The sequence below is a fragment of the Corvus hawaiiensis genome, chromosome 1 (assembly GCF_020740725.1).
Source record: "Corvus hawaiiensis isolate bCorHaw1 chromosome 1, bCorHaw1.pri.cur, whole genome shotgun sequence".
In the NCBI taxonomy this organism is placed as follows: Eukaryota; Metazoa; Chordata; class Aves; order Passeriformes; family Corvidae; genus Corvus; species Corvus hawaiiensis.
Window position 1 is genome coordinate 70599285 of NC_063213.1, and position 23624 is coordinate 70622908.

The window sequence follows — 23624 nt, forward strand, 5'->3', positions numbered from 1 at the left end:
TTAACCAGTAGAAACTACACCTGAGTTTGACTGAACCCTCATGTACATTATCAGTTAGGACAATTCTGATTTATCCTTTTACAGAAAATTTTACTGACCACACAAATTCTTCCATCAGACTTTCACTTACAGGCAGCCATCTTCAAGCATCATCCACATACTCACACACATGCATAATTTTGGAAAAAATGAATGAACATTCCCTGATGACTCTGTGGGTTTCTTCATGGGTGTTGATGCCTGGTTATCACTGTCTATAAATGTGATGGTAAACCAGATGATATCACCACACCACCAAACCCACAACGAACCTGTAGAACCAAAGTGACAGGAGACACTTAACTTACTTGCAAGTAGACCAGAGTTGTGCAATAACTGCAGCTCACTAATGAAATCAAACCCAGAATTGCTTCATCCCATGATTTCAAAACAAAGAGCTTCTTTAAGTGCAATTTAAGATTATGATGCTTTTCTCAAGAAAAGCATCATCATGAGACATAGCAAAGATTTAATAATGACCTGTTATTCACCGGCCACTTTTCTGACACCATTTTGGCAATAGATCTTGGATTCACCAGCACGACAAAAACTGTTGCCAGTTCTTTAGTAACACGAGCACTTTCAGAACTAGGTAGCAAAGGTAGCATTTGCTAACTGCTGTTACATGAAGCCAAGCTTTCAAGTTCCCAGCCTGAGTTACTGTTACACCAATCTTGCTCTGCTTTTCCTAAATATTGCAAAATCTGCAGGGACCGTGAAATATGCTAAAAATAAAACAATTGTATATATGTTACCCTCTTTTTTTTTAAACTTATTCTTGTGCAAATCTCGAACATCACATACAATTTTCACCAAAATTCAGATGATTAAAATCACTACCTGGCAGGTGCAGCACATCTGGACAGGTTATGGCCCAGGGCACAGGGCAGCTATTCAGAAAAGTAGAAGTACATCCACTGTCTAGTTTTAGACCATACAGAGGGGAGAGGTTTGTCCATAACACATGAGTTGCAGATGCTTTACCCCAACAGAGCATGAGCACCAGTCCATCCCATTCCCCCATTTTCCCTGAAGGGTCAGGACTTGAGAAGAGGAAGGCACATCCCTGCTGCAAAACACATGTTAAAATTGGCAACTACTGGTCTGATTTTCAATGGCAGATACATGCAATACTTATGGAAACAAACAGCATGGGAATAAAAAAGGAGTATTTGCATGACGCCTGTTGTGGTCACAGGGCTGATCTTCACACTACATTCAATGGCACTTCAGTATAAATGTTTAAAATGAAGTATAATACCGGTGCCATCCCAAACCAACAAAGTTTTTAAGACCATGGATAATTTCCAATTTACTCCGTTTTCAAGCATTAAATAAAATTTGGGAAGTTGAAGAACTTTTCTTGAGCTTGGGAAGTTCACAGTGTCTCCATTAATCTTGAAGCAGGGCAAAAATGGTAGCAAAACATTTTGGTGGTAATTTTTACAGTCTGTAGCATATAGAAACTCAGTGTGAGAGCACAGAGTGTACGACACAACATGAGTATCCCTAATGGATGCACACATGCCTACCAGTGACTCAGAATATGGGCATGAGGTGGGGCTGGGAAGAGGAAGGTGTCAGCAAGAAAGCACAAAGAAGATTTATAACTTTAAAAAGCAACTGTTTCAAAATTTTTAAAAAAGAAGTGGAACGTAAAATATTTTTGAGTGTTACTGATGTTTTTTTCATGTCTTCTTCATTTTTCTTAAATCCAAAATGAGTTCTAGATTTTTCCAGACTTCCACTGCCTACACCTGGGATTACTATAAGATTTTGTAAAGTTTTGCAAATACTTTTAATCCACCTATTGACAGATATTGATGCAATGAATAAACATCTTAAATCTCTTTTAATGTAAAGATTGTAATATAAATGAGAAGAAAAAAAAAGGATGCAAAAAAACCCCTGAAGGTCTGAGTTGCTTTTCTGGATAATTCTTAACTACTTATAAGTCACTTCACTTATAATGGCATGAAATCAAGGCCTTGACTTCAAAAATAAAAATCCATCTGTATTCCTGCAACACTTCTATAGCAGTAGTTCTCAAACTCACATGTCCTAGGGCAAAAAACTCAGAGAAAGCAGAGAAAACATGATACTGTATTCTCTCTGTTGGCTTGGGTTTCATTTGTTTTCCTGTACCAAAGAGCAACCCTGAAGGGTTTCACGGGAAACCTGCTAAGACTCTGTCTTAACAGCTATCATTCTATAGGGGTGAGATACAATACAGATCAAAATATGCAACTGATATTGCAACATCTAAATAGCATGGGGTATCTGGTTTAATTACAATGCTTTGGGCCATAGCTTTCATTTGCCAATCATTGCCTAACAATTAAGTAGAACATAATTAAATTTTAAGAGCCTAAGAAAGGCAAATCCTTGAAAAGGAAATATTTTAACACGGTTGGCAAGGTGTGCAAACATCAATAGTGTGGGAAACACGTGTAGCTGACAGTATATACACTGCTAAAACTCCTTGTAACAGAGGTTAAAATCTGCTCAAAAATACTTGCAATTAGATGAATAAAACTGGAACAAATCAGCAGTCTGCCAGCTGTTGGGATTTTCAGCTATTTCAGTGACAACAGGATATAAATGCAAAACTTATATTATAAATGTAAAACTTTTGTGCATTTCCAGAAAGTACATAATGCATGTGATGGTCTGAAATCAAACTACCTGCACATGTAATGTTTGTCTGTGTGGTTTTGCTTCTTATTTTTAAACACATTTCTGGGAACTGTATTTAAAAATGTGTGTTCCCAGTTTCACTTAGTGAAATCAAGACAGAGAAAAGAAAACTGTTCCTAAGTTCAAACCAAGCTCTGACCAAATGCACTAACCTTCTCTCAGATAAAGCAGCTTACCTTCCTACAATTGTTGTAAAATCCCACTGCATGATGAATCTTATCAGAGGTGACATCCAATCACATTGCATTTCTCACTTATTTGTTTTTAACGAATCCTGGTAACTTGAATAATCGGTTGGTAACCAGCTTACCTGGTAACCTGGTAACTGGAATAATCAGTTGGCATTTTCTTCTGCAGTATTTTTTGAACCACTAATGGTGGAACTGTTTTATTGTGAATTAGAGTCCCTCCAGTTTCCCGTATCTGAAATGTCTCAGTGGGCTAATTTCAAATAACTTTCTGAAACAACATGCACTTTCAATAGATTTACTTCTGGTTTTTTTTAAATTATGCATGACTAAGTAGAGGGAATTGTCAACCTTTCAGAAAGCTGTTTTAGGGAAAACAGGATGCACACTGCTGAGAAAATGTTTCAGATACTAAGATGGCCCAGCTAAGTCTGGCAGTCGCTCCACACCTACAAGCTGTCAGTATGACCAGGCTTTCATGTTTCTGCACCTGGTAGACGATGCCCAAAATTTGAAGGCTGGGGAATAAGGTCTACAGAGTAACATACTTAACATCTTTGCAGTAATACCCCAGGACCCTGAAGATGAGTGGTAAGCAATTTCTAATGGTTTTTCCTTCACAGTCTCAGGGGAACACTGATGTTGGAGTACATAACAGGAAGAAGACAAAGCAGTACACTAGTGTATCACATGAGAAATGCATATATTTGACAGAATTTTAATCATAGTAAGACACAGGTCTTCAGAAGTTCAAGAAATCATTAATACGGCAACAATGACTAAAATATTAAACATTCATTACTTGTAAAATATCAACAATGTAAGATAGATTCATTTATGCAACATCTCTTGCAATAATGAGGGGACCTGTGCTCTTTGTGTGAATTTTTTTCATTTCTTGCCTCTGTTTCAGAATACAATGACATTTAATTGAACACAACAAAAAAAAATAATCATGCAGATGCAACTGCAAGCAAAAATGGCTCAAGGAATTTCTTGACAGAAGCAAGAAATACAGAAGAGGTTGGCCATCGCTGAGTCCTCACATCTGGGAAAAACTGTATCCTGCAGTATGCTCGCTTCTCCTAGGCTCTGGGTACCACTGAACAATGACTTAACCATGCATTCAAAGGAGGTGTTATTCCCCAGCTGAAGTGGTGGATCTCACATGCAGCAGCTTGGACTGGAAAAGCAGTGAACTGGGGTGCATCTTTCATGCATGGTCTCTTACCCATCAGCTACTGGGGTCTGAGATGACCACACTGTATCAATACTATCTCCTATACTCTCCCCCAACGTTCCAGCAAAGGCAATGGGGTAAGTCATCTAAATGGACTTTTGGCTGAAACCAGTTCTGCTCTTGCGACCTTCTGCAAACTCTGCATTCACTTTAAGATAGTTTGTAAAATGCAAGGTGTAAATCTCACAATTCTTGCTTGTATTTCAGTTCATGTTCTCATTTATACATATACAAGAAGAGCACAATGGTCACATTTTCCATTGTCCTTTGACTGGGGAGAAATAAATGTAAAAAAGGGAAAAAATAGGGGAATAGGCACATAAAACACCTTATTTCTAAAAATGCTGCTACAAGTTTGTGCATTAATGAAGACATAAGAACACTACAGGTGAGACACATACTCTGCCACTCCATTTCCCATCACTGACTTTCACAAATTCCACAGCACTTTATTTCAAAGTTTTCAGTTGATATTTAATTAGAGAAAAAAAGTCTGCGAATTTTAGTTTACGAAAGTAACACTGATATCTGCTAATATAACTTGAGGAATGTTAAGAATTACTTGGTAACATTTTCTAAATTTAATAGGTTTGACATTTTGTAAATTGTGGGGATACTCTGCCCCCTTTTTTTTTTTTTTTTAGACTAAAAAACAGTTGCAATCAATCATGGAAGATAGCAAAACTTGTAATATACTTTCTTCTCAATGCAGTATAAGCCACAAGAGAGCATATGATTTAATGATGAAAAGATGCTTCTGATAAGATAATAATTTGCTCAAGGAGAGATCTGAGTTGTGAATGCAGCTGTTCCAAAAAATCTAAACCCACAGGCAAGAAGTTTTTGTACAAGCTATATCCATAACTACTTAGATAAACTGATGATAGACCTCAGAAAAGTACATCAGATAGAGAAGTGAAGAATCAGGGCTACTTTGAGACTGAAAAGGAAAAGAGATGGTAAAGATTACCACTAACTATTGTTGCAAAGACTGAATCGAAAAGATTTCAGTAGTCAGACTGTTCAACACAATATCTTACTTCATCAATGACTCGCTTTAGAAAAATATCTTTTTATATTCCGATTCAGTTCACTTACATGGTAGTTTCATTCCCATACGTGACAAGTTCCATGGCACTGACCTGGATTACCTGGATGCCCAAAACTAGGGGCAGGCAGAAATGGTCTCACTCTTCAGTTCTTATTTCAGATGTCTGGTACCGCTTTTAAAACACAAGCTCATGAAGGGAAACCCACTCATATTTTGGTGTGCTCACACTGCCTTCATATCTCAGTATTGGCAAGCACTGGGAAAGGATCGCTAGAAAGATATGGTTAATATGGCTTATTAGCAACATAATAACCAAACAAAAAATCTCCACATTTTGTGATGTGCTCTGATCTGTATTAATTGGTCAGTAGCAGGTTCAACATCATCACAATTAACTGAATTTACTTATTTTGTAGCAGCAGATCTTTTTCAAGGGGAAAACACGTATACTTAGGTAAAACAGAAGAAAGGTATTACCTGGCAATTTTCTATAATTACAGTCAATATTGCTGCAAATCTATTTGTGCAAGTAGTCCCTAATGCCCACATTTATCCCCAGTGATGTCTGACTGCATGTGTAGATAAGGGAACACCTGCATGGATCAGTTAGCAGGATCAGTCTCGCAGCAGGGAGAAAAAGCCAGTAAGAATGCATGTCTTCAGGACACTGCATGCTTTCTCTGTTGAAACACGCAAACTGAAAAGCATGAAATGATCTTGGCTGCTCTATAGCACATAAATGTCTGAGTAAGTCCTTTTACATTGGCCATGGTACCTTTCCATCAAGTTTTCAATGTTCAAGGCAGATGATCCTTGATGACACCAGCCAGCCTGGACTCTTCTCACCCGGGAATGAGTAAGAGAGCCACAAGCAATACTCTGCTGACTTTTCCTATTTAGATATACTCATGGGTTTGGAAATCTTGTAATAAATTAAGGAGATCTAGCTCTGCACTGAAAATTTTACACACTTAATGTCTTTCACAGGCCTCAACTTACCAAAAAAGCAACAGGAAATGCCCTTAGTATTTCCTGTGGTACTAGGTTGACCAAGCTTCTCTTGCACAGAAAGTGTCTTAGGAGATTACCAATTAGTCTCCTCAACCACAGACATGAGAAAGGGAAATCTGCAGATGTTGACTACATCTCTGTATAGTAGATGCAGACGAGCAGCTGTTACAGAAGGGATTGCACGGATTTCTTGTGAAAGTCAGTAGCAGATGTCACCATCTGCTTCTGCCTTCTTTATGAAATAGAGGTAAAAGAGAGACTAAAAGCTGATTAAAAAAAAAGGTAACTACAAAAACCATAAAATCAAAAGACACACACCTATTTACAGTGAGTAGGGGAAACTCCTACCCCCTTCTCCCTTGCAAACCTGAGATCCAGATGCACAATAAAAGGAAAGAACACTCCCCATTCTGTTTAAGATATGATTTCTTTTCATTTTAGTCTTACTACATGTACTTTGACAACACTCAGCCTGCAACCTAACACCTAGCCATTTCCACCCTGGCTGAAAGAGATCACAGAAATGAGCAGTTGTATCCTTTCCCTCTGGCTATACAGCAATGGTCTGATGACAACTGCTTTACTAGAGTTGGTATCAGACACACAAAAATTCCCTACTGAATGATCTACACAATGATGTCATGTATGGAGGCAAAGTATTACTTAGGGGGAAAAAAAAAATACCCAACAAAAACCAAACAAAACTTCTGTTGCATTGTGTCAGGAAACATGCTGTACATGTTTGTACATCCTGGCAGATTAAGATCAGATGAGGCAAGCAATGAAGTGGTTAACCAAATCAGAAAGTTATCTCAGACATCCAAAGGCGCATCTTGTAAACCTGAGACAACTTCTTACACAGAACTGAAGAGAGAAAACAGTAAGGGCTTGTCTGGGATGAAACAAATGACACTGTCAACAAGTAGTTTGCTTTCCCACTCAGAAAAGGAGGTATTAGTGAGATCCAGAGCCCAACAAAAGAACAGGAATCTTTCCAATGAAGTAAAAAAGGTTTGGATCAAGCCCCAGCTTTCCTGAAAACTAGACTTGCTAATTGCCTCACTCTTCCACTGTCAAAACCATCATCTCACTGAACAGCATTATCTTTCCAATACTGCTATAGGGCAAACATTTCCACACTGATAATACTGGGAGCCATCTCCAACTACCACCAGCAACTTGATGGTTGCCACCTCCCCCATTCAGCATCCCATAATGTTGTGGGAGGGGAGGGGAAAAAAACACACATCATTCTGGAAAAATTTTTTAGGTTTTCTTTTGTTTGTTCATTTTTGAATACAGAGACTGCCTTGTAGCTACTGTAGAGCATATTGCTTTTCAGCTCGTGTCATACATAGACAATAAACAAGCTTCAGAAATGGAAGATCCCATTCACCTTGGCATGACCATAAATCAGGAAACTCTTGAGCTATACCTGGATAAAATGGATGAAAGTAACTGAAGAAATTAGCTTTAGCAAAGTATACTGCTAATACAGGTCTTTTTCCCAAAGGAAGCAAGCCATGCTTATCTTACATTACCAGACCATTACTGGAAGTACTATGCCAGACCCTCAGCTGGCATAAATCAACACGACCCTGCTCACTTCAGTGCAGCTGTGTTGATTTATGTGAGCTGAAAAGTATGTACTGGTCAAAAAGTGACTATTTCATCTTACAAAACTGTAAAAGTGACTAAGTGAAATGAAAGGGAAATCAAATGAGAGGCCATATGTATAATAGAAAGAAAATAATAGAAAGGAAAGTACTACAGAAAGGCTTAAAGTAGATGTATATTTTATTAAGATTAGTCTAACATAGCCACTAATTTTAGCTCATATGAAATTTTAGAAAATTTTTCTGCTGTTACATACACATGTATCTCTTGAGTATAGACCCAAGTACTTTTACAATTTAATAATGCTGTACTATTCCCAAATTAAGATAAAAGGTTCAGGCAGTGGGTTCAGCCAACCTAGAATTTATCACTGGTGTTTTTGTAAAGTCACTCTGATTGTCAGAACATGAAACATCATACTTAAAAGGAAGCCCACCAGTGAACTTAAGTGCTCAGCTTTACACTATGGCGTCGCATCTTAGAACTACTCCTGTTACTGTCTTTCTCTTATAGAGCAAGATAAAAGTAGAAAACCAAATGTTCCCAAAGCCAGCACTTCTCTCAAGCCTTTGTAATTTTGAGAAATACGAAACCTTTCATACTAGACTTAAGCACTCTTTACCCTCATGAACTCTGTGCAGACTTCCCTATTACTATACAGGCTACATGAGATTAACTACTGGTGCTCCTTTCTGAGTTTAAGCTGGAAAGGCTCAGAAGAAGAATTGGCATTCAGAAAGAAGAGGTGCAGATTCCTGAACTCCTTTTATAGGGAAGCAGCTCTTGAGATTAGACAGTTCTCATTTTCACTAGGCTCGGGCAGTGCTGCCCCAGCACTACAATATGGTAATGCCATATAAAGAGGAGTTGTGGCAGATGCACTAGACCCCCTTATCCAAACCAGCAATAGTTTGGTACAGGCTCCAAAGGACATAAACACCTGAGCTGGGCCAAGACCTCCAGGAAACCCACAAAGGGGCAGAGTAACCCAGGGTGCACTGATGCTTGGAACACATGAATAGTGGGTGGTTTTTCCAAGACTCAGTTATTGAGAAACAAAGAAAGTTGAAGGTCCAAAGGTTCACACACATACCTTTCCTTTCCCATCACATGTAATTCAGCTACAAGCCAACCACTTTATCCCATAAATATGACCGCCTAAATAAGCCTTCTTTGAGCTCTCCCTGCAAGGCAGCATGGCTGTATGGCAGTGATCTCCCCTTGCGTTAGGACAACTCTCAAAGTTACTCCTTGAGCCAGAGAGACCTTTCTACTAAAAAACAAATCTTTGGATAAATGCAGTTTCAGTCCTCTCTAAATTGCAAGTGGACTGCTTTGCAGTGCCTCTCCCCTTGATCTGGGATTCACTTCTAGGTTTAAGATTCCTTACCTGAGACTGAGGTATCACAGACCCCTTATTCACAACAGATGCTCAGTAAGTTGTTGATAGCACGGTAAATTAATACTAATGAATAAATGAAAGAATTAATTTCTTTAGACATAAATAATTGTAAAGCTCTGAGACTAAGATTGGAACTAGCTGCACCTAAGCTGCATCAGGAGTTTAGAAACCTCATGACTCAACGGATCTCCTTTACAGTTTAGCGCTTTCAGTCTCTGTGCAAATCATTCTAAATTGATTCTAACTCAGTTTTCCTTTGTATGTTTCATCCACGTAGTAAGTAATAGAGTGAACCTTGCCATCAAACTTTGTTAAGTCACATTTTTATAAATTCATATTAAACCCATTTTTGCTAATACCTTTGGGGGTGGTTTTTTGAGCGACCCCGAACACTTATTTACAGTACAGATCATGAAGCCAACTCTTTACAGTTGTTTGTTCAATTCAACATCAGTGACCAGCTCAGCAGACAACTGCAATTCACCATCCTTCAACATGAGTACTCATACTTCAAATACAAATACTTCTATATTTGATCACAGCCCAAAATACAGGCTCCAAGGTATGAAAAATGCATTGTTCATCTTTACGATTGCCTTCCAGTGTAGTGTATTTCATGGGTCTCTGACCACAAGGAATACTAGAGTTTGTCTCTTCACAGTTTTTTCCTACAAATACATTTTCTGTAAGAAATTCACAGAAATTTTCAAAAGTATGACTAAAAATTCAGATATGCTCTGTCCACCAGGACTGATCAATTCTGCACCTCAGCAAGGGGCACTTCTGCAGTCTTCTGCTCTTCTCTGATTCCTGAGCATTAGATTTTGTGTGGACAAGATGCAAATAATACCACCAACAATGGGATGTTATATTTGATCCATTCAGTGTAACCCTAAACCAACTGAAAGAGTGGTATCTAGCACTGGAAGAAAATGTGTATTTATTTATTTAGGTATTCCTAATCTTTGAAATTAGTATAAAAAGTGGCTAAATCATAAAGCTTTTTCAAACTTCCATGGATATTACCAGCTTTACATGGGAGTTCGAAATCCCAGTTAAATCCTCTTTTCCTCCCGAAGTGCCTTTCCAATCTTCAAAAATATTAGGAAAGTGATGAATGGATATCAAGAAGCAATCTCAAAACTACTTTTATTTTGTTTTCTTATCGGTATAGTTTTCCAGACCTTTTCCCATATACACACTATGCAAATGGAACTGGTCTGTGGTTACAGCTGCTTTCATGGCAAGTACTCCTGCTAAGGCAAACAACTGGAAACATTTCTAGGACAAGATTCCTGTTCATGGCATAAAAGACCTAAAACTGCACCCAGCACACACATACACAATGAAAAGTACAGCCTGAAACTTTAAAGCACAGACTTGGGTTCTTCATGGGGGAGTTAAATGTGTTGAAAAGAGACTTCAGATTGGAAACCCTATTGCAGTAATGTTAAAGCAGGAACAAACATCAGAAGGATCAAAACAGCAATGAGTACTGAAGTTTTCCTCCTTCAAAATGGCATGAGTCTATGGAAGAGCAGCTGAAATAGTAAATGTGTTTATGAAATTTTCATCTCATCTTGTAGCTCCTTAGAGTTATTAGAAATCATGCCAAGCTAATATTTTTTATTGCCTATTCCTTCATTTTTTACAATGGTCAGAATGTTTTGATTGCACAGTGATAACTCAGTAATTTGAACACTGGTTTACAGCACACTATGAATACATCTCAATAAACTCTTTAATAGAAAGCAAAGAGTTAGGGCTTCTAAATGAAACAATCTAGTGGATATGATTCTCCTTTAATTTTGAACTTGTGCTTCATTTGCTCCAGTGAAATGATACACCAGCTTCTACCACCAATTACTGTAAATGCTGCCTACCCACTGTATGATGAGGTTTCACAGCTGTTGACTCCCAAAGACTGAAATTAATATTTAAATCCTATTGACATGGACTCCTTTTTTCTCGTCTTTTTTTTTTTTTTTTTTCCATTTTAAGCAGAGTTTGAATTATAGTCTGTTTTATATAAGTATTATATTAGTGTGATTAAAATTCTTATATTTTGTTCCAGGCTATAATTTATATAATTGCATTCCTGTAAAACTTGAATTTATTTTTCATTTAGAAACAGACCACAATAAAAGGCTTCTGCACTGAGAATCCAGTTTTCTGTGTCAATTTAAAGTTTAATTTTAGAGTGTTTTCTACAGTCAGAGTACTTAAAGGGCAGAGGAAAACTGTCATCGTAAAAGAGACTTCTAATCAACCATGGACTCTTACTCAAACTAAATACCAGCATTAATTGTTCATAAAGTACTGCAAGCGGAAAAGGGATGATTAAGTGGAATTTAAGCTGCATTGCTATTAAGGATTAAACTGAAAGGCATTTTAAAGCCATGTGTTAAAAGCCATCTTGTAAAACAGTATGGGCCATAATTCAAATTCTTTTTCAAAATACACCAGGCTGTACTAATTAGTCTCATCAACTTAGAGCATCTATATTTCTGCCTCTCAATTTGACATTTATACACAAATTAAAATCTTGAGTATGCCCCACTTGAAATTGCATCTGTGATGTAGTTGCCCAAATAAATGTTTAGAAAACCTGCCTTTTTTAGTGTGCCATTTTAACATTTTAGTCTTTACTTATTAACAAGAGGGACACAAAGTTAGGTACACAAATTTCCCTTCAACGTTTGTGAGCTACGAAATGGAATACAATGCTCGAAAGGGAAAGCTGCTGTTCTTGAGTTCTGAGGCTGCCAGGAGGGCTGCATTAAATGCCATGAATAGGCTACAAGTCATGACACCTTCCCTCCAGAATTCTGGCAAGTTTAAATGAAACCTGTGGATGCATTGTTCCATTTCTCTGATCAGATATACGCAAAGTTGAAAATGGTTTCGTGTGGATTTTCTAACCTCTCCTGGGGCTCTCATGATTGAAGAGGATGCCATTCACAGCAAAGAGATTGTAGGCTTCTCTGAAGTTCACCACAATCCAGTAGGCATACAATTTGGCTGCCCCTGTAAAAATAATTTTGAAGCGTTATTATATAAATGCTTGGCTCATACACAGTTCAGACACACACAAGTCTCTGTCACATGCAGGGTGAAGTCCACATTTCAACAGCAGAGTGCTTTAGCATTTGATTAGCTCCCTATATGTGTCAAATTTTATATAGAAGAAAAGTTCAGCCCAATAAACAGCAGCTGAATGGGAAAATACTCATATTCTTGCAGCCTCTGAACTGGCTAGGAAACATCAGGGCACTTTCCTACTTGTTTTCTTATGCACACTCATAAGTGTGCATAAGAAGTTGTTTTTTTATTTCACAAAAACACAAAGCACAGTGGTTTTTTATTTCACAATATAATTAACACAGTCAGAGCGTGTGAAATATGCCACTGTAGTGACCTCTGTAAATTAAAAAAAAACCCAAAACCAAAACAAAACCAAAATTACTTTGGAGAAATAAAAGTGAAAATCTGGTGCCTTAACAATCAAATTGATTTGAAACTTTATCACCAAGGTCCTCCATGCTCATTGCTTTAATAAGTGTTTCAAATTTCACACAAATTCATGAAGGAAGAGGAGAGCTCTTGGGAGTTTTTCATTTAGGCAACAAAAAATATGAAACCTTATCACTTCAGCAGTACCTCACAACCCTTTGTGAAGGAAGAGTAACCCTACTCCCCCCCCCCTTCTTCAAGAGCCCTTCACCTCTGAGCTGAATGAACAAGGTCTTGTGAAGTGAGATGCTAATTTCCAACCCCCAGGCAATGGCAGCAAATACTTTTTATATAGTAATTCATAAAGGTATGCCTCTCGACATGTCTAGTCACTTTAGCTCTATCATCATTCTAATCTCACACCCAAATGACTTCAGCCCTGAGACATGAGCAGGGAGAACAGACAGACAAACACTACACACACACCATTAGTGCTCCTCACCGTAAGGCGATCTTGGGTAAAAAGGGGTGGTCTCCTTTTGCGGGATTTCTTGCACTTTTCCAAAAAGTTCACTGGTGGAGGCTTGGTAAAACTTCACAGAGTTGATAAGGCCACAGGTCTTAATAGCATCTAGGAGCCGTAGGGTGCCAACCCCATCAACGTCAGCAGTATATTCTGCTAGGTCGAAAGAAATCTTGGGGAAAGAAATAAAAACCCACCAATTTTACTAGGGGAACCAGAACATGCTGTGATCATGTACAACCAAAGCAATACATCACTTGCCACAGACCATCTAGACACTTCTGTACAGAGTAGATGCTCAGTTTACAAAAGTACCCTCAAAGGATTTCTAAGAATAAATAAGCAGTTCCATAAATAGCCAAACCAAAAGAGTGGTGCTCCCTGGGATTATTTTCCCACGTGAAGTAAGGGGTAAGCCTGCCATGGTGGGAACATTATCGGGCACTCTCTCATTTCCACAACTGCCAATTTCCGCAACACTCACTTGGGCTCAATATCTTTGACACACTTGAATTTGGTTATAATTGCCCAAAATATATTTTTAAAAAGTAATAGGACAGAGAGCACTACAGCAGTACAACATGTATATACCCTGCCCCCCCAACACCCAAACCTTAAACAAGGTCCAAGGTTTTGCAATTTAAACAGACATCAAAGTTCAGAGAAGAGTGGAAATACTTGCTATCAGATGAGGTTCCCAACACCACCTGACCAAGGTGTAGCAGAGCTGTGGCTTTTGCACGGAGCTTAGGGGCATCATGAAGTGTGATGGAAAAGGGTGGAGGTATCCAAAAGAAAACTTAAATCTTCAGATGACACATTCTTCAAAGTATCATAATAAACTCATGCCCACTGGTGGGCCAAGATCCCTTTTTCTCTCCCCACTCCAGTATTTGTAGTTATCTTTATAATGAGCTTGTCTTGTGGTCTATGCCAGAATCAGTGCTCAAGTCTAAGCTTTCAGAGTGTTTCAAAAATATATTAATTTTTTTCTTTGCAGTTACAGAAGAAAAAACCCAAAAAACTGGGAAAAGAGGTCTGTTGTGACCACACCAATCTGCAGACAGGAGAAAACATGCTCAGAAAGGGAGCTCACTCTTTGTTTGGTGGTACAGACTGTTTTTTTGGATGTTCCAGCAAAGTTCCTGGACCCTGAAGAATTTTTTCCCACCAGTGCCTATCCCAGGGGCACGTTCCTCATTCCTTTTACATCCTCTCTCCAACCCAGGGATTTTGCTTATGACAGTTTTTGAAAAAATGTTCCCTGTTTATGCTGCCAGTGTTATAAAAAGTAAAGGTGAATGGGCTTTTAGAGCAGTCTCCTTCATGGCCCTGACCCAAAGAATTATTCTGTGTCCCCTCTGGCTGATTCGGACTGATAGCCCTGTATTCATTTCTCCTGTTAAGCCACTTTCCCTATTCAGTAACCACTAGAGGTTTAAGGCTTATTTACACAGCAGATGGAAAAAAAAGTTTTGATTAATTTGAATTTTCACTTATGGTTAATTTAATACAGGTATGAAATGATCTAAATTACTGTGCTCCAAAATAAAAAGGTTCACACAAAGTTCTGACCTGAAATAGGTAAAGATATGAACAAAACAAAACATTACTTTTTCTTTTTTTTCCACCAAAAGAGAAAAAAAACCACAAAAGGAAACCCGATACTTTGTCTTGTTAACCTGGTATGACCCAGCTGAAATTGAGCACTCATCTACCAAGAAGGGCTGTGCATTTTTTGTTTTAATCCATTTGGCATGAAGATGACAGCCACTTAAGGCCTCTCAACTTCAGTGTCAGAGTAACCCTCAGGAAAGCATCTTAATGAGTAGATAGTACAGTCAATAATGTACTAACAAACATAAGTTGGTGTATTAACCATATGTCCCAGCTCTTCAATGAAAGGCAAAACACATTAACTGTAGCAGAACCAGGAATTTACCTATATTAAGGTATTGTTTCCAACAAATAACCTGCTAAAAACATCACCCTGAAATGCAAATCATTGCTTCCATATTCTACTACAAAGTAACAGGCAGTCTAGGAGATCCCAGATCATAAAACCTCTTAACCAGAGGGAGCAATGAGGCCACAGCAGCAGCACTGGGAACTCTCTCTGGCTGGTGTAGAGACCAGTTTCACAAGAGATGGTTTTCCCTATTGCCTGATGAATGACCTCAGTCTTCACCTTCAGAAAACACTCCCTGGGGTGTGAGGTAATTGCGGCCCCATGATGACTGGGTCTGAATGTCCCCAAGCAGAAACCACCAGTTTTGTGTCTGTTTTGTAATGCAGCCTGCTGTTCAACAGGGTCGGGACTCAGACCACTAAATCCATTTCATTTTGGAGTGCAGGTTAGACAAAAACGGCATTCAGGACAATTTTTAAAATTGTTTTATCCACTAGAACATCCAACACTAAAAATTCTGGACTGTTAAGAGACTCTGTGGAATGTAGGGGCAGTAACATTGCAAATACAGATAAAAGCAACCCAAATTTTAATTTGATTCTAATTCAAAGTTAAAAATGTAAAAGGGTTTTATAAAACACTAGATCAATTAAGTAGTTACAAATAAATCAGGGCAGAGCAGGAAAAGGTGATAACTTATCCCTTACGACATAATTCCCCTCTCCTTATACACATTATTTTGTGCAAGACTAGCAGCAAGACTGGAGTTAAAAAAAAAAAAGAAATTAAAAAAAACCAAAAGCAGGGACTTCATTAAGAGGGATGTGCAAGAGAGAACAACATGCATGCATAATACAAAAACAAAGGACTGAGTTATGGAAACCAAATATAGAATCTGATTCAATAGACGTTACTCTTACAAATAATCTTCACTGAGCTCAGTGGGACTACTTGAAAGAGTAAAAACTTCATGGATATTATTGTAAAGGTAGGTGTATAAAGGCTAAAACCAAGTCATAGTTTAACAAAGATTAAACATTTATTCAGCGGGAAAAAGAGCTTAGCTAATACCTACAGATGAAAGTTTTCATACTGCCTAATTTATGACAACTTTCTTGAGTGCCTGAATTAGGAAAACTGTCTTCCTGTACACCAATAAAGACAGCAGTGGGTCAGAGCAGAAAACCTAACAGAGATTCTCTTGATCATGCTTTGGAGAAACTACTTACACACCCATCTCTTAATTTAGCTAAGATAGATGCTCCATTCTTTCCCCAAAAATCCAAAACTATCTGTTACTCTCAACCATGTAAAGCAAGACCTGCAAATACAACTTGTTTTCAAGGAAACATGGAGTTTTTGCAATGACTGGAAAAGAAGCTTCTTTACCTGGCAGAAACTTTAAATCTGAAAGTTTTCTCAAAGAGTATTGAAGAGTATGGATCCAATACTTCTTTGCCCTCTTTGGACAGATATTGTGCCAAAGGGAAATCATGACATACCAACAAAACAGAAATTGTCTTCTTGGAACGCACGAGTCTGAGTGACCTTGACACTCACTTCCCATGTACAACATGCTTTTGAAGTTGTCATTGCTGACCTCTGGAGACACTATAAAAGTATATTTTTCAGATATATCTATTTATTCCATTCAGTGGGTAGTGATAAGTGTGTCATTAAAAGTGGAAAAAGAAAAATAAGGAGACACTTGACAAAAGTACTTCAAGTTCCAAGTTTTCGGTTTCTGAAACTTCTGCAAGCACAGGACACAATATGAATACACTGTACCACATTATACCTCTTCTTTCATGTGGCTACGATCAGAATGAGTTTTGTGAACTGGTTTCTACCTCTTGAATTTGAACTCTTGTGTTCCCCCCTCCCATTTATTTCTCTTTATAATCACAGATTCAATCTCTACAAGAGATCTGAATTTAATAGAGCAATGTTTTAAATATGATGTTTCCCAACTGATCATTCAAAACCAAGCTTAGCAAGGTCTTTAACAAGATTTAAAAGCTTACTGAAAATTATCTAAATGAAAACATATGGGTCTTATCCTCCACAAGACCACATTCCTATCACGTCTATCAACACTATATACAAGACTGTAGACTTAATAATACTTGCTTCTGACCAATGTGTTGTTGTCAGCAATGGCGATATTCTGAAAGTTATCAATTTAGTGCACACAGTTTTGGCTTTATGAGACTCTTCATCTCTGCTTTGTCATTCTGAAGAATCTAACAGACAAGCTGTGATCTTATTAACTATAAGTTTTCAATCAAAAAAAAAAAAGCATATGCTAGCAGAATATGGTTCAGTGCGCTACCGAAGGAATATAAATAATGATTTGAAATTTCATCTCTTCCTTACAGTCTTCTCAGTTTCAGAAGATGGGATCTCTGGAAGGCTGGTGTTACAAGAAGGAAGGTTATGTGAAGCCCCAGGAGGAAACAGGATAATATAAATGTAAATTATTATTCTTTCACTGTAAAATGAGAGGTGGCTAACCTAACTCTAACATCAATTTAAGCATCATTTCTCTTTTGAAAAAACCTATGGTAGATTCTTTAGGTTTATCAAAGGAGAACATATGTGTATCAGGTCACTGAGAAAGGTTTACACCTAAAAAGCAAATCACAAAGCAGAAAAACTGCTCAGAAATGTTCCAAGTCTCACAAATTTCACAGTGGTTACTTTTCTGCATTCTTTAAAATCAATTCTGTTTGCTTTGAATATTCAGTGCAGCTTCCAATGCCAATAAAAACCACTGGGATCACTTACATCATTTCAGTAAACAAGCTGCTCAATCCCTAGGAACAGGCATGTAAAGCATAAGATTCCAGTTGCTAAATCTAATACAGACTATGTGCCAAGCATTCCTGTAAAGTCCTAACACACCGAAAAAAAATCCTAGGGGTTTTAGGAAATATAAAGAATCTGGGGGAGCTGAGATGTGTTAAGCGGATGGGAAAGAAAATGTCAGGTAACCCTCTAAGAGAATATGATAATTCCTCTTTTGCCCCAACCTCTTAACTCATAATGAATGCTTGCCCTCTGACTCAATAAAAAAACTAGTTGAAAGATACAAAATCCCCCAAACAATTATAGATTTTGCTATACAGAAAAATAATCAATTCAATAGTTCTGAACTGCTTATTACTAAGCAATACTCTTGGTATCTGAAAGCCTTATTCAATTTCTTAGCTAAACAGAAACAGATGAAAACGTAATGACTGAAATTTCGGATAAAATGAATATGCCTTTTGTAGATTTATCTTTTTTCCTATTTATTTCCCTGTTCTCTCATTAGCAAGACAGAAAAAAATAAAGTGATCTGTATAAAATTGGAGTATTTGAACAACATGATTACAAGTGGAGATTTAGCAAAGAAGAGATTTTATAAGTGGAAGCAGAAGTCAACATTGTTTCTTAAAATTTATGTTTCATGCACAATATTGCTGCAGCAAGAGAGCTTGGGTAACTTGGATTTTCAAGCTACTTGTGATACAAAGGAATAAGCAGTGCAGTTGACAAAACCAGTGCTTATTCTTCTACTTCTCTACCAGTGCTTACATTTTGGTCCTATGGTGGGGTTCCACAGTGGCTCTGTCACACTATGTACTGCAGGCTGTGTGACTGCAGAGACTTCTTGAAGCGGTTAAAAGCTTGGCTTTGACACCAGTGGCCCAGCATGTCGCCTTCACCTCTAACTGTGGAGGCCCAAACCAAAGCACAAAAATTACCTGTGTGCTGTTTGGGGATTTGAAATGATCCTTGATGATCTTCAGGTTCTATAAAAACTTCCTTTGTGCAGCTGAAACACTCAATGATCAGGATTAAAAGGCCTCCTAACATACTCCACAGCGTATGTTCACATGGCAGTTTCTCATGGTTTGTCTTGGGTAAGTCTTCCTTACAACTCTCCTCCTGATAAATTTTAAGTTCTTGATGCAAACCTGCTGAAATAATCTTTAAAGAGAACTACCTTGGCATTATTAAAACAGGTTCCATTTATCCCTCTTAGGAGCAAAAACTACTACTTGCTTTTTGTTGGGGGAAAAGGAGAAAAAATAAAATTAACCCAAAGCAGAGAATAAGCATGGAGAAATACTCCCATGAGTAGGTAAAGTTTCATATTTACCTGCCCCCTATCAGAAGGGGTTGAAGTTGGATTCATTATTCAGTTTCTTCAGCAAGTGATTCCTCCCTGGCAAACTGCAGGTGCAGTTGTAAATTGAACTCTCAAGGTCATCATGTTCACTTTGCCTCTAAAGCAGCCTGCTGGTTTATGTGTGACCAGCTAAGAGAAGAACCACCAGCTGCCAACTATTTTCAAAATTCTGATGCTACAATCCTTAATTTGGAATATCCATCTCCATTTTAATAAAACAGTCTCCTGCATCTTGCACAGTTGTCTTTACCATTGGATTCAAAGGTGTGTTTGGAACAGATCTCCAGTAGAGGTAATTTGCAAATTGTTTATTCTTCTGCTCATTACATAGCTACTGTAGTGAATCAAGAGAATTTAACAGACTGGATTAAAAGGGAGTTGCCCAGAGACAGGTCAAAAGGAAATGGACACAAGCTGGAACATGTGAAATTACAATTAGATATTAGGGCAAAAAAAGAGTTCACAACATGGGTGGTCTCACACTGAAACAGGTTGTGCAGAGAGGCTGTGGCATCTCCTTCCTTGAAGATACTCAAAACTCAATCAGGCATCACCCTGAGCCACCTGATGTAAGCTGGCCCTGCTTTGTGAAAAGAGCCAGTCCAGATGGCATTCAGTGATTGCTGCCAAACTCCATTATTGCAGTTTTAAGAAGAGAGGGAAATGGGATTACAGCAGTGTGTTTCAATCTTCAAACATGTAGCAGCATCCAAGGAGCAGAAAGTTGATGTACAGTGTGCAAGAATGAGGCCTGGCCTTGTAAAAAATCAGTGATTTCTACTGGAGGAGTAGAGAATTGCTCACAGCAGCTTTTTGGAGACACACAGTTCAGCTTGCTATTCATCATATCTCCTCCACAGAAGAGCTTCAGATAGAGGAATGCTCAGATCTGATAGTAAAAAAAATACCAAAGCAGAGGAGGAAAAGGAGGAGGGATATCACAGTACATGAGATTCAGTGTGGCCATAAACCTTTGTCACAAAAATGTAACCTCCCCATTAGTTTTGCTTATCTTCTCATCCACTTGTTATTAATTTGATGGAACTGGGGAGTTGTCAGGGTTATGTGATGCAAGGGATTTATCTTGCAGAACAATCTCTGACCCACTGTTCTAAGTCTTCAGTTTCAAATTACAGAGATTAGAAAAGAAGCTTTTAAAAAAGCAGCATTGATTCTTTATTCATTGTGAGCATGGCTTTGTTCAGGGATAGCTCCAACAATATACATATGCACCCAAACTTTTGAGCACATGCCACATGAAGCAAAGTCAGGATGGGTTTCGATGTTTCAAGTATTGTAGCTTCAATAGCTAATGACATTGTAATACCCTAAAAGCTTTCTTACATACTGAAGTCCAGCTGTGCCAGAAGCTTTAAATGCTATTTAATAGAAAGACAAAAAGGGGCAACTTGCAGAGTCACTAGAGAACATTCAAAGGGAGATGTAAAAAGATAGCCAACTCATTTTGCTTTATATGTACCAGGGGAATAGAGAGCTATGAATAACATCCATGCAGGGAATGCAGTCATTTCCAAAGAACTAGCACCATTCTGACTCACTTTCACATATAAAGACATTAATTTAAAACATACAGGTTATTTTAAATTCTAACATGACAGCTATACTATAGCTTTGGGTTTGTTTTTTTTACTTCTGAAGCCTTTTAAAAAACTTTCATTCTTTCTTCCTTGATGCTTTCAGAACACATTGAAAGATGTTTTTCACAGAAGTCATAAAAGCATCACCACAAGCAAAAAAGACAGAAAGGAAAACAACCCCTAGAATGAGCAACCAGACCCTCACCATCTATCTGCTTTATGATTTTGATAGACTTTCAATGGATGGCTAGATAGACATTGAATAAAGCAATAATCTAGTATGGCAAAGCTTTGTTAACAACAGTCTCTCCTCTCTTTGCCTTCCTGGCCAAAAAGACTGCAAAACACAGCTTAACACAATGGATGCCCCCAAATACTGACAGAACTTCTATACTGCCTAAGAGCTAGAATTAACCCAAAACTTTGCAAATTACTCCCTTGCCTGACTCTCTTGTACCTCCTACTAATCCATAAAGTAAAATATCCCTAGGTTTATGGGGCCTGTCAGAAGTTTTGCCTTTTCAACCAGAGAAAAGCTATGTTTTCAGCATTTATTATCACTGAAGATTACTTCTCAGACTGCAATTCTTTATTCCAAGTGGCACTGGTAAAGAAAGTTTAAAAGCAGTTCCAACATCAGCTTCTCAGATGCCTCTAAAGTACCAAAAATACTTCTCCCTTCATGATGAAATAAAATAATATTTCATTAATGGAGATTTGACATATTTCATTGTGGACCAGGGTCTTTTTTCCTTAAAAGAATTTAATCTGGAAAAAAAAAAAGGTACTGAAGCTATTCAGATCCCTTGTAGAATCACTTAAATTGATTTTGAAAAACTTGAGAAAACTTGCTATATATTTATAAACTTTTTTAAAAGAAAAAAATAGTTTTTGTTAGTTTTTCCCCGCTGTCCACCCATTATCGACATCAATTGTCTGACCAGTTCTCCAAGTTATACTTTTCATTATTTTGGGTTGGCTTTCTGTGCTATATCCAACAAGTAAGTGATGCAGCACAGCTCATGATAAAAAGATGAGAAAAAACCACTGACTGCTGTTAAAGTCCTATGATTCATTCTGACCAAACTGTACACACTTTGAATGAAGCATCCATAGACATATGAGATATACTTTATTAAAAAAAACAACCGCTTTCTGTAATGATTAACAGAAGGTTTTACCTTTTACTCTATGGGAATCTCTGTGATTTTTAAATTTGTAAAATTAAAGGCATTTTCTCCTCTGAACGACAAGAATTGCTATCTCCTTCCTAACAGCTAACTAACGGTTGAAAGAGCTTCCCTGCTTCACAGGGATTCTCCAAGAAAAAAAATTAATTAGATCAATGTGCATGTATTATTCATTAATAAGACCATAAACCAAATTAGATAGACTGCCCATGAATATGGGCCCTGACAGGTGCAGACACAACCAAGTCACTGCAAGAAAACAAGTTACCATTTCACTGTGGATCTGAGGTAATGCTGTCTGGAAGCACTCTTAAACCATGCAAGACAAAGCAACTTATCTTAGCTCTCTTTTATTGTCAGCTACTCAAAAATCAAATCACTCCATTCATCACAGCCTAAGGGCAGAGAGGTACCTCAGCTCTGACCACACATGGGAGCTTGTGGTGCTTCAGTTGTGGAGCAGCTTTCAGAACAGGACTTCAGGGAGACAAATGAGAGCATGAGTTTTTGATAAAATGAATAAGCATGTGCATACACACACACACACACACACACACACAGAAAAGTGATGACTTCTTGTCTTGGGCACAACAGGGAAATGGTGGAATCACACATTCAAAAGATGTGTAGATGTGGCACATTTTAGTGGTGAAGATGGCAGTGTTAGATTAGCGCTTTGACCAGATCTTAGATGACTTTGCCAGACTTAGCAATGCTGTGATTCCATCTAGGGAACAACCTCTGCCTTGAAGTACCCAGGGAGGGGAGTTCAGAACTCAAGAGTCTAACACCTGCATCTGTGTGGCAAAAGAGTTCTAAGTACTCCATTTCAGAAGGCAAATGATGTCTGCCCCATTTGTGCACTCAGTTTACTCTTAAAATAATAAAAGTACCACAGAAACACATTTTCTAAATAAACAATATCAATGCAGCCCTATTCCTTGCCCACTCACTTACTGGGGAAAGTCCATATTCTCCCCTTATTTGCAATAACGTACAATGCTTCTTAGTGTTACATCTCTACAGACCAAGTTCTACTTTCTGGTTTGCCATAAATCAACTGAAAACAACACAACACTTCTTTAGCTAAAATTCTTTCAGCATACCTCAGACTTCTATGAAATTAATTAATTCCCAAGCCTGGTTTGTTTTTTATTTTTTCAATTTTACTGCATGTGCATTAAGAATTAAATTGGGATGGCTAATTGCATGGCACAAATTTGGATGGATATGTATGTACTGACAAAAGTCATGCACCCACAGCTGCCACCCTCCCTGTTCCTGCTCCAGTATTTCATCAGGAATGACTGGGAAAATGAATAAACATGCAATAGCATGTCAAGAAATAAGTCACTAGGGTTGTTGTTTTTTTTTTTTTTTCTTTTTTGAACAGGGCAAACAACTGCCTTTTCTTCCAATACATAAGGTCATCTTCTGTGAAATTTTACTCTGAAATTTGACTCAAAGAAAGGACAACAATTCCAAAACCCAGCAGCATTCTTTTCCTTTTACTTGTTCTTGGGAACAGC

General features: G+C 37.9%; 1 protein-coding gene across 2 annotated transcripts in view; it reads right to left on the reverse strand.

Annotated features, from left to right (window-relative positions):
* GMDS (GDP-mannose 4,6-dehydratase) overlaps positions 1-23624 on the reverse strand; it is a 412789-nt gene that overhangs the window by 244692 nt on the left and 144473 nt on the right. For both annotated transcript variants that reach the window (XM_048310367.1, XM_048310358.1), the window contains exons 5-6: positions 13201-13393; positions 12168-12272 (exon numbers count right to left, since the gene is read on the reverse strand). In XM_048310367.1, coding sequence (XP_048166324.1) covers positions 12168-12272; positions 13201-13393 — 298 coding nt within the window. The remainder of the gene's footprint in view (positions 1-12167; positions 12273-13200; positions 13394-23624) is intronic.